General features: G+C 44.1%; 1 protein-coding gene across 1 annotated transcript in view; it reads right to left on the bottom strand.

Moving 5' to 3' along the window:
• npnta (nephronectin a) overlaps window positions 1–12769 on the bottom strand; it is a 61525-nt gene that overhangs the window by 7822 nt on the left and 40934 nt on the right. The window contains 6 exon segments of the mRNA XM_065003781.1: window positions 58–156; window positions 1771–1860; window positions 6891–7017; window positions 7020–7393; window positions 8880–9002; window positions 10468–10602. Of these exon segments, the coding sequence (XP_064859853.1) occupies window positions 58–156; window positions 1771–1860; window positions 6891–7017; window positions 7020–7393; window positions 8880–9002; window positions 10468–10602 (948 nt within the window).

Here is a 12769-nt window from a genome sequence, read left to right as displayed (position 1 = left end):
ATAATCCGCTTTGCATTAATCTGGCTAGCAAAAAGAAAAGTGAACTCTGGTTCTTACCAGATGGGTCCGGTGTTGTCTCCCAGTGCAGGTCGCCATCCTTGTCCCGGATCCAACCGCAAAGGCCGTTATCAAAGGAGCAGCTCAGGTAGCCAGCCTCTGAAGAGGAATTTAAACAACAATGTTTCACATATTTCAAGTACCTTTACCCCACAAAGGCTCTCCTTGCTTGAACGTAGCTCACGCAAAGGCTCTCCTTGCGTGAACTAAGCTCACACAAAGGCTCTCCTTGCGTGAACTAAGCTCACACAAAGGCTCTCCTTGCGTGAACTAAGCTCACACAAAGGCTCTCCTTGCTTGAACTAAGCTCACACAAAGGCTCTCCTTGCGTGAACTAAGCTCACACAAAGGCTTTCCTTGCGTGAACGTAGCTCACACAAAGGCTCTCCTTGCGTGAACTAAGCTCACACAAAGGCTCTCCTTGCGTGAACGTAGCTCAAATCACTCCTGCTGTGTGCCTTTGATTCCAACAGATGCAGCATCATTTCCATTCTCTCTTATGTACATGAAACATACAGAAGATGTGAAAGAAAGGTGGTGAACGCACAAGTTATTACAGAACAATAAATATTGATTCTCTAGAGTGGTGGACTGAGAGCGCCGTGATGGATGAAATGGGAACGAACTGATCTGAATTGCATGTGAAGTAAGCTTTCATTTTACAAAATAAATCTGATGATAACTGTGTGTGGATTTGTGTGTGCGCGTGTATGTGTATGCTTGTGTGTTTATGTGATTGCATCTGTGCGTGCGCGCGTGTTCTGTATGTTGTGTGTGTGTGTGTGTGTGTGTGTGTGTGTGTGTGTGTGTGTGTGTGTGTGTTCATCGAAGTGTGTCAGCCACCATATCATTTCATTTAGCCACTCCGCATAAACCCTCAACAAATACATTGTGGTCATGACAGTGAGTAATCGGATACGAATGATCATTTCGATTTTGATTTATTTGTTTCGGACATAAGCCATAATAATTCATGCGTCGCCAGTACAAATTGTGTCTTGAGATGAAACTAGCATTCGTCATTTTGACCCTGAACATAGGGTCGTGAAAAGCACATAGCAGGATCATTCTCTGAGCCAATGAAAGCACTGTTTCACGCCATACCGCTGATTGACATCAATAAATCACATAAGCAAGCCCCAGATGTGATGGATAACGTTCTCAAGTACAAAGAGTACACTGCTCTTCCTTATTCAAGTGTGTGTGTGTGTGTGTGTGTGTGTGTGTGTGTGTGTGTGTGTGTGTGTGTGTGTGTTTCTCTAACTGCTGCATCGGTACCTGTGGAGGCTGCTGAGGGGACGACCGCTCATAATAATGGCTGGAACCATGTGTTTGAGGTTGTTGCTACCATTCCACTCCAGCCATTACCACGTGCCCGTCCTCCCCAATTAAGGTGCCCACCAACCTCCTGTGGTCGTTACATTAAACCTTCAACTCAACCAATCAGTCAATCATGAAGCAATGCATTCTGGGTAGGTGTCATATAAACAAGCAGGATGAATTTAATCTGTGACTTTCCCGTGACAGTGCATCAAAAACACACCAAGTCACTACCATATCTTTCCCTCCGCAGCCTTTTTCCAAAGCGTTGCAGAACCTAAATGAATCTGGGCTGGCGAACGTAACTCGTTCATCATCGTTTGACTTACGTCCTCTGTAGGAAGTGTTAGGAAGCGTGGAGATGGTTAGTGTTTGACAAATGTTTCTGTTTACCTGCGTCATCCTTCGCTTCGTCGGCCGTGTTGCCCAGCTCGATGTCAAAGTCGACCCCCAAGACGGTGTTGTGATCATGGTTACGTGGAACTAGGGGAGCAAAGATAAAAGGCCAAATCAAGAGGTATTAGGGAAATTAAGTGTGTGTGTGTGTGTGTGTGTGTGTGTGTGTGTGTGTGTGTGTGTGTGTGTGTGTGTGTGTGTGTGTGTGTGTGTGTGTGTGTGTGTGTGTGCGCTACATTGACAGAGAATAAAAAATACCCATTTTGTTGATAATGATAGATAGTAGGGAGAAGAGCAATATCCTCTGGGAAATTCACACACAGTTGAATACGTTCTCAGACAGGTTTGACCAACGCTATATAAGAGCATGAAAATCAATTTCAACCCTCCACGATACGATATCATTTGGATAGAGACATAATACATGGCACCTGAATTAGAACAAAAATATATTCAAACACTGCAGTACACTGTACTACAAACGGGTTCACATATTAGGTCCATTCTGCCTACTGTACTCAACTCTGCTAATTCAGACCCTATGATTGGTAGCCACAGAGCAAGGGGTGTGGTGGAGGTGTGTGTGTGGGGGGAGGGGTCTTCAGCTGTTTCTGATGCAATGGCCGTGTAAACGCTGTGACGTGCGCACGCACACGACCCTGGGGCCCCTCTCTCGTGGCACAGTGACACAGACACTACTGAAATAACCCTCAGTCTCTACTGATATAGCTGTGGTCATACTGCCTAATATACTGAAATGCCAAGCCGCCCCAAAGCCTGAAAGGTCACAGGTCAAATGGAAACATGGGAAACATGTACAGTACTTCTTGTCTAGCTCAACGTCACTCAAAGGTCTATTGACCAGGTTTAACTTGTCAAACATGATGTTTAGATTAAGTTGCCTATGGATAATTATATTTTGACAATGACAAAATCTGGTGATAACACGCATGTTATCATCAAAGAAATATAGGATTGATAAAACATAACTGCCAACACCTCAATCAGGGTATGATACACTGATACTGTTCCACAGGCGCGACACTTGACCTCTGAATACTAACCCCTGGCTCTCCCACCCCACTTTGTGTCCTAGCAGTCTACTTCATTTACCGCAGTGTTAGCCGCTAGCTTGGGCCACTTCTGACCTAAAATTGTTGTAGTACGCCAGCCAGCCAGCCAGCGAGCCTGCCTGCCTGTCTGTGGAATCAGGAAGCAGAGGGCTGTGCACATATTCCCTGGCAAGACACCAGGCTCTCCAGCAATGCCAGGCATCCAGGCCATAGACGTATCCAGGCCAAGGAGGGGGGGGTCCTCCCTAGGAGCTACATTAGCTGAGTGTGCTACTGTACACTCTTAGAAAAAAAGGTGCAATCCAGAACTAAAAAGGGTTCTTCTGCTGTCCCCATAGGAGAACCCTTCGAAGAACCCCTTTTGGTTCCAGGTAGTACCCTTTTGGGTTTCATTTAGAACCCTTCTACCTGGAACCAAAAAGGGTTCCATACGCACTAAAATCTTATTTCTCTCAAATGCTGTGCACAAATTTGTTTACATCCCTGTTAGTGAGCATTTCTCCAAGACAATCCATCCACCTGACAGGTGTGGCATATCAAGAAGCTGATTAAACAGCCGGATCATTACAAAGGTGCACCTTGTGCTGGGGACAATAAAAGGCCACTCTTAAATGTTCAGTTTTGTCACACAACACAATGCCGCAGAAGTTTTGAGGGAGCGTGCAATTGTCATGCTGACTTCAGGAATATCCAGAGCTGTTGCCAGAGAATTGAATGTTCATTTCTCTACCATAAACCGTCTCCAACGTTGTTTTGGAGAATTTGGCAGGACATCCAACCTGCCTCACAACCGCAGACCACGTGTAACTGCACCAGCCAAGTACCTCCACATCCGGCTTCTTCACCTGCGGGATCATCTGAGACCAGCCACCCAGACAGCTGATGAAACTGAGGAGTATTTGTCTGTAATATTGATTGGCTGGGCCTATGCCCTCCTAGGCCCACCCATGGCTGCACCCCTGCCCAGTCATGTGAAATCCATAGAATAGGACCTAATGAATGTATTTCAATTGACTGCTTTCCTTATACAGTATGTTCTGTAACTCAGTCAAATAGTTGAAATTGTTGCATGCTGCGTTGATATATTTTTTCAGTATACAACTTGAACCCAGGTCTGCCCTACTGAAGTCCATGGCAGTTGGACACTATACTGTACCGTGCCACTTTACACTGCGAGAAACAAAGGGCTAAGTATTTCTTCAGGGAATCAATCTCCCTCGGCCAGCAGCTGCACTCCCACGCTTAATAAATCTGATTTACTCCACTGTGTTAGCCGTCCTTGTCGCTAGCGCTCCTCTCGACCCTGTCTTGTTTAATTCTGTGGCAAATATTTGGGCAGTCGACGGGGCTAAAAGCTCAAGAGGGGATTTTCACATACTCTGCTAACCAAGCCAAGCACAGGCTTTTTCAATGCACAACTTTCTCTTTTTCAATGTGTCTTAAAAGGGGTCATTTTCTGGATTTCTACCCAATTCAGAATTGTTTTCTTACCTCCAGAGAAGTGAAGTGTTTGTATTGGAATTGAAATGAAAGCTTTATGGAAAGCAGTGTGAAGTAAACAATGGGACGTAAACACATTTGGGAAAACACTTCTCTTCCAAAATCGTACTTATATTGCAACAATATCACTCCAGAATATCTGTGTTTACTCTCTTGAGGTAATAAATAAATAAAGATTGGGATAAAAACCTGGAAAACGATCCCTTTAAAGAGGAATTTGATTAGCCGATGGTGGCACATTTCTGAAATGTTTGTGTGGGTAAGAAGACAGAGTTTTCCTGGGGTACTTCTTTGCTGCGACCACTTCAAGGAATGAATGGAAGGGAGGAAGCATCTTCAAAAGGATCCCGACAGGACCAAGAAAGTGGTTAGCGGTCAATCCCTCTTCCTTAATGACTGGCATCAGCTCCACCTTGACGGATCAGCACAGCCTCAACAAGACAATCACAGGGCAATCTACAGAGTCCCAATTATGAGCTAAAAGTACGAAAACTTTTCTTTTACTTTACAAATGTTTTACTTCATTTACTTTACTAAAAGTAAATAAAAATGTACAAACAAGCTGATGCTTCCAAGTTCTGAACCACTTAAAAAATATATATATATTTTTTTAACCTTTATTTAACTAGGCAAGTCACAATGACGGCCCACCCCGGCCAAACCCGACGACGCTGGGCCAATTGTGCACTGCCCTATGGGACTCCCAATCACGGCCTGTTGTGATAAAGCCTGGAATCGAACCAGCGTCTGTCGTGATACCTCTAGCACTGAGATGCAGTGCCTTAGACTGCTGACCACTCGAGAGCCCAAGTCTAATTCAAACTTCTGCAAAGGACAACAGAAATCTGACAACAGTGTCGTCCTTATGCTTTGACGTTCATTCTTGTCCTCTTGAATCACAAATCCAATGAAAATATTCTATTGATATGGCCGGGGCATCGTCGTTTCCTCTCCCTCTCATCTCATTCAAACAAGGCATTTCAAAGACCTTCTCCGAGGCTATTCAGCTGAGTATATGGACGTCTTCCTCCAAATAACGCAAACTGATGTGAATGTAATCTACCCGCTCGTTTTTTACATTTTATAATTATGTGAGGCCATCTGGCTAGGTCGGTGGGAAACACAATCTAACTCACCTCCCAGCATGCACCATGGCTGCTGCACCGCCACCCTTTCATCCTCACAGCCTATTGATGTCAGAGGGCCTTGGCGATGACTTTTAATCAACAGCGTTCAAATGGGCACTGGGATTTCCAGGTGTTCTGTAATCCAGTATTATATTAGTCTGATTACAGATCTGTTTGTGCAGTCTTTCCAGAACAATATAACGTCACACTGACCATTGGAGCTGGCAAGACAGATCTGGCAACAGGCTAGTGTGTTATAGTGCAGGCTAACTGTGTAAGGTCAAGTCTGCACCAATGAGAATAAAGGTGTGAGACTAGTACCAAGTCTACATTTTTTTGCAACTAGGTGAATTATTGTCAATAACTGCATAGCAAGTGGTATTATCATATTAAGGTGAGCCTGTGCTATGACCTTGAATGTTCCCCCAAAAGCCATGAGCCAGTATGGCTTCCATGAGCCGGTGTGGTCCATCTTGAGTTCTCTACCAGCCCTTAGCTGTGTGATAATAATGTTTCTCTAGCCTCTATCACCCCCCCGTACTGGCCTAGATAGATAGTAGAATATACTGTGGCAAAAGACTGACAATCCCCCTCAGTTCAATGGCATTCAGATGTTCTCCAGTTTCTGTTGAAAACGGGTTTAGATAATAATACACACTTGATTTACTCTGGACCGCCTCACAACTGATTTGTTGACAGAAAGACAAAGTGTTTTCATTCTGTCATTGGGAATGGTTGGATGGACATATTTCACAATCATGCCTGATATATTACGAACCAGATGAATGAAATATGCATAAGCAAATGGTCACATCTAGTTGGCAGAAACTTGCCAAGCATCTTATCAAGATAAATTGACCGCATATGGGACTCACCACCTGGATTCGGTCTTATGTAACAAAATTTGAAATGTTTTTTTTTTTTTACATTAGATAAAAGTAGAGACTCAGAACTAGACAATGGAATATCATACACTGCAGGAGGAACAATGGGAAAGTCATTCTGCTTTGAAAGTTGATCAACTTGTATACTCAATTTTGACAATATCGCCTTTAAATATTTTGCTATCTAGTGAAGAGCTTTTCTTTGACTCCACCCATTCAGCATCGTTCACACCCTCTTAAGCTTAAGCCCCACCCATCTGGTTTCGCTGTCGGAGCGCACACTTGACTCTCCGGCCGATGAATATTATTTATCTTTTTAACCAAATCTGCTGAAAAGTAGCTGAGGTGGACATACAGAAGTTTATGGATGCCTACCCCCCCCCCCCACCACCCACACACACACACACACACACACACACACACACACACACACACACACACACACACACACACACACACACACACACACATACATACACACACTATGCATAACAGTCAATGTAAACCTCAAGCAAGACAAAAACCAAACTTACTGTGGACGTCACCTCTCTGTTTGGTGACCTCCTTCTCGATGGTGTTGTCCACTGGGGTGACCGGCTCAGGCTGTTTTGGGGGAGGCGGGCGGCGTGTGGGCACGTAGGGTGGGGTCCTGCGGGTGGGGGCGGTGGAGAGGTGATGGTGGGACGCCGTGGGGGCACATAGGGCTTACGGGTGACTACAGGGGGTCTCCTGGTGGGTATGATTGGTGGTCTCGTGGGGACCACTGGCTTACGAGGGGCGGGGGGCATCGTCCTTGGAGGAGGTGGGGGAGGTGGTAGTGTGGTTGTAGAAGGTGCTCTAGTAGTAGTTGTAGTAGTAGTGGTCGTGGTCGTTGGTTTGGGAGTGGTTGTGGTTCTTTTGGGGGCGGTGGGGGCGACTCTCTTGGCGGTCATGGGCGGTCGGATCGTGGTGGTGGTCCTCTTGTGGTCCGAGTCAGGGATAATGTTGTGGTGGTTCGGGGGGAACCTGGGGGGTTCGATGACCACCTTGGGAATGGCTGGAAGGGAAAATAACATAAAACAACATAAAAATGTTTTAAAATGTTTTGCAATGGAAACAAATGTGCGGTTCTAATTGGAGGTGTCCAGATAGTCCCTCCCTGTTTCAGTGTATTTTCTTCTTCAGTTTGGTGCTTAATGAACACGACCCTGACTTCTTTGGTGTTAATGAGGCATAAAGAAGTGGTGACTGCAGTGACCAACTGACCCTTGGAAAGAAAGGCCAGCTCTTTCATCTGCAATGACTTTACCTGCGTAAACAAGCAACCAGCTTTATCTCTGTATCCATAAAGCATACTCCCCCTCATTGAGGGACTTTAAATATTTTATCTTTGAAACCAAATCACCCCCTTATATCAAGACTCATTTTCTAACATTCATTTCCACTTTATCCCCTGATAGAGCAGTCATAGTTCTCAGCCCTGAGCTAGCCAGACAGACAGCCAGCCAGACAGCCAGCTAGCTGGTATTCATGTGTGGAGTGATACCAACCACACCTAGAAAAATCCCTGCACTCAGGATCACCCCCAAAGCCTCTGATGTCATGAAGGAGAGACGCGAGACCCATCTATTGTTTGTCCTCGCATTCCACAGGTTGGAGGGCAGAATAGAAAAGGCATTTAGGGACGACTTGAGGAAAAAGGGCTCCATGATTGAGGACTGAAGGGGGGTGAGGGTAGGGGTGTGGGGCTTCTCAAAGAGAGTCTCGGCTCAAGCTTTCTCGGGTTACGGAGGGGCTTTGATACAGCATGTGACACACAAATAGGATATCGCAAATCAACTCCCTCCCCCTTGAGCCACTTCTGTATCACACCGGTATGGCGACAGATTGTTTCAAATACCAGTGTCGGGATTCTGCTAGTGCTCTAGGCGGGCGGAGGGGTTCTGTGTGCTGCTAGCTACACTGGCAGCATCCAAAACGGCACCTGTTTCCCTATAAAGTGCACTACTTTTGACCAGGGCGTATAGCATTCTGGTCAAAAATAGTTTACTATATAGGGAATAGGGTGCAATTTGAGATGCCAACACTGACTGGCGTACAGCGGTTCAGTCAAAATATTCAACTACTGGGGATATATCATGATAATAGATGACTTTTATTTTTGCCATTGAGCCGCTGTGCGAACAGCAACAACAAAGACAGAAGAGACACACAGGCGTCTGAGTGGTCTATCACATTAGAGGAAGGAGACACTAGCCGGAGGAAGAAGAAAAAGAAAGAGACATCTGACGTCTGGAAAAATTTTAAGATAAAGATGGCCGTACTAGACGATAAGGGGCGGGGTTATCTCACTCATGAGTGACAGCCATTACGAAGACAAGAATTTCAGCCCCTTGCTCTTAGGTTGCAGACTACTTTTCCTACCCCGTAATCTGGTCCTCCCTCCAGCCTTCAAAAAACACCACCAAAGAAAATAAAAAAGGGGGCCCTGTCCCTTTAAAAAAGAGAGAGGGGCCGCGGGGCCATTCAGTGGCCTAGCTTACGTTTGCAGTCATGGCCCATCCCCCTGTAGCCGTCTTTGCACTTGCACTTGTAGGAACCAGGCGTGTTATAGCAGGTGGCGAAACTGCTGCATTGGTTTTGGCCTGAGGAGCACTCATCCACATCTGAAAGACAGGAGAACCACATAGCTGAGTAGGAGGGAGGGAGGGGAGAGACAAATACAGAACGAAAGAAGGAAAGACAGACAGACAGACAGACAGACAGACAGACAGACAGACAGACAGACAGACAGACAGACAGACAGACAGACAGACAGACAGAGAGCTCTTGCACAGCACATAAACACAGTGAAAGGCAGCAGAAGTACAGCATGCTAATTGGCCAAGGTTAATTTCCCCTTCACTCAGAGAGGGAGTTCGGCATTTACGTCAACGTCTCCTTTTATTAGGGGAAGTGCTATTTATTAGAGTGAAGAGAGAGAATCAGTACACTGAATACTTTACGAAGAATGCTTGTTAGTTCATTCAAACCCTCACCCTTTCAGATAATACGTTATGAGGAGTTTAGTGAACACTGCACAACTGACAGTGTTGAACTTTTGATTGTTGACACATCTCAAAGGCGTGAGAACAGAGGAGGCGTCATTCCAATAGACCTACTGAATGTTTACTGAATGATTCTCTGTTCAAGATTAAAGAGTGAATGTGATTTGTTCAGAGAAGATGCAGTAAATATTTAGAGGTTTGACAGGATTTCTTAAGGTTATGCCGTTTTTCTTTCTTTCTTTCCGCTTCCTCGTTCTCTCTCTCCCCTCCTTTCTTTCTTTCTTTCTTTCCGCTTCCTCGTTCTCTCTCTCCCCTCCTTTCTTTCTTTCTTTCTTTCTTTCCGCTTCCTCGTTCTCTCTCTCCCCTCCTTTCTTTCTTTCTTTCTTTCTTTCTTTCTTTCTTTCTTTCTTTCTTTCTTTCTTTCTTTCTTTCTTTCTTTCTTTCTTTCACTCCCTCGTTCTCTCTCTCCCCTCCTTTCTTTCTTTCTTTCTTTCTTTCTTTCCGCTTCCTCGTTCTCTCCCCTCCTTTCTTTCTTTCTTTCTTTCTTTCCGCTTCCTCGTTCTCTCTCTCCCCTCCTTTCTTTCTTTCTTTCTTTCTTTCTTTCTTTCTTTCTTTCTTTCTTTCTTTCTTTCTTTCTTTCTTTCTTTCCACTCCCTCGTTCTCTCTCTCCCTCCTTTCTTTCTCTTTCTTTCTTTCTTTCTTTCTTTCTTTCTTTCTTTCTTTCTTTCTTTCTTTCTTTCTTTCTTTCTTTCTTTCTTTCTTTCTTTCTTTCTTTCCACTCCCTCGTTCTCTCTCTCCCCTCCTTTCTTTCTTTCTTTCTTTCTTTCTTTCTTTCTTTCTTTCTTTCTTTCTTTCTTTCTTTCTTTCTTTCTTTCTTTCTTTCTTTCTTTCTTTCTTTCTTTCCACTCCCTCGTTCTCTCTCTCCCCTCCTTTCTTTCTTCTTATCTCTCTCTTAAAATTATTAATTTAAAAACAACACCTGCACTCCAGACGCAAAACATCTCAACAAGCCTGCCCGTTGTGACCTTTTGACCCTTAAACCCCAGGTAAGACGTGTGGAAGCCTGGATGACCTCATTACGTACCTACACACTGGTACTTCCCGTTGATGTATTGCAGGTCGAAGCCCTCGTGACACTTGCAGATGTAACTCCCGAATGTGTTGACGCACTTACGGAACCGGGGACACGTGGCCACGCCGGTCGCACACTCGTCCACGTCTGAAAGTAAGAACATTACAGGTGAAACTACAGTTCATAGTTGAGTCTTTATTAATACTTAGAAGGAGAGGCATTCATGCTAAGAAGGAAGGGCTGTACAATATCATGGCTCTGACTCAATACATGTAATAAATACCAACGTTTAATCAGCAGCCCACCTTCATCAGGGTTTCCATTCTTTATTAATAAACATATAGTTTCACCTCTAACAAAGCCGTATATATCCATGTAAATCAATGGAAATACATATCTCTTCGTGTTTGCTTAGGTTGGCTAGCAACACATCAACGCATATAGGTATTACATGAATACATATATAACTATAGCCTACAGGTTCATCTGCATCTTTCAAAATAACAGCATTTCCTCTCTTTCACAGGTCTTTTCTCTCCTTATTTCTTCTTTTCTCTCCTTTGGGTTTATTCAAACACGAACGAAAGCCGATTATGTATTAAATCCTATGATCAGAACAATACACACCACGGTGGTGAAGGTTTTAACAGCTTACTTCGTCAGGGTAGACTCTAACCACCTCTATAGTTACTCTGTCAGGGTAGACTGAAACCACCTCTGTAGTTACATGGGCAGGAATACATTGAAAGGACTACAGGCCTAGGTGAGTCTTTTTTCACTTAAAACCCTGAGTTAATGTGCTGTAAAATGTTGCATGAGGGAAACAACTCTGACAGTTACGCCAACTTGAAACTTACCGAGTGTTATGGAGAGTCTAAGAGAAAGATGGATGCATTCTATAGGGTAGCCTACAACAGGACAAGATATATACAAGGTTTCCAATCAATCACGGCTTTTCTGTCCGAAAACCTACCCATGAAAAGAACTGCTTGTCTAGAAAGAACAGTGCTGTTTCATTCAATCACTTCATATTTAGTGTTTATCGGCTTATATTCAGTTCTGCATAGATGTTTTTTTCTGCCGACAAACCCTTTGATTAATTGGGCATTTTTATGAGAGGGATAAATGAAATATGAAGCTGTCTAGTGTCTGGAACAATCCAAAAATCCCAGGAGTTAATCATTAATCAGCACTCATTAATCCCAGGATGACTCGTTAATCACAGCGTATTGTCCTCAACATGTTTCTCGCCTCTCAATCTCCATCGCCTGTCAATAAAGGTCTAGTCCACGTCAAAAGATTACAGCATTTCAGATTTATTTACACATTTTTTGAGGGATTTGACATGGACTTGCCATGGGCCTCTTCCCTTGCCAGAGGAACAACACAAAATAACAATGAGACTACTAGACATATTTTATTTAACTAGGCAAGTCAGTTAAGAACAAATTCTTATTTTCAATGACGGCCTAGGAACAGTGGGTTAACTGCCTGTTCAGGGACAGGACAACAGGTTTGTACCTTGTCAGCTCGGGGATTTGAACTTGATACAGTTCGGTTACTAGTCCAACACTCTAACCACTAGGCTACGCTGCCGCCCCATATAACTCATCCAAAACATCCTACACTGGAACAGCTATCAACTGTCTCTGGTATAAGAACATTTTGAAGATAAATTGACCATGCAGAGTTTGAGAGGACGATCTCACCCTGATTTGCGTTGGAGTTTGTGTTATTGAAGAATAACATAAATTGCTAACACTGGTAACCCTTGACCATAGTATTGATTTAAAGCAGACACCCTCTTCCATTAAAAAAACCCTCCTCTTTCTGAAAAGGGTTGAAGGGGTCTCCTCAAATATTTCCAGAGCCATTGTAACACCTTTGGGCTAGAAACCTCTCTCTCCTTCCACAACAATTATTGATGTGCCTCTGTTTTAAAGCCACACCCCCTCTGCCTCCCCTCAGTCTCGAAACTGCGACTAGAGTGCATCACCTTAAGGCTCAGCCAAGCCAATCGACAGAGCTTGTATTTAAGCTGAGCCAATAGACAGAGCTTTTATTAAGATGTGACACGGATTAACTGCCTCAATTTGTCCACCTGAAATTTACTCATCTGAGTGGTGGCAATGTAAGAGAGAGAGATCCCTGGTCATTTTTCTCCCAGTGAACTTCAGTCAGTGCATTCACCTTCATTAAAAAAGGCCATTATGCAGTCTCCACGTAGTAAAAATGTAATTAGTAGCTCAGAGAGAGAGAGAGAGAGAGAGAGAGAGAGGGGGAATCACCATTGAGGTTGTCAAGGACATTCAGA

This window comes from Oncorhynchus nerka, linkage group LG18 (genome assembly GCF_034236695.1).
Source record: "Oncorhynchus nerka isolate Pitt River linkage group LG18, Oner_Uvic_2.0, whole genome shotgun sequence".
Taxonomy (NCBI): domain Eukaryota; kingdom Metazoa; phylum Chordata; class Actinopteri; order Salmoniformes; family Salmonidae; genus Oncorhynchus; species Oncorhynchus nerka.
Note: the sequence above shows the minus strand (reverse complement) of the source record. Positions and strands in the feature narration are given on the sequence as shown.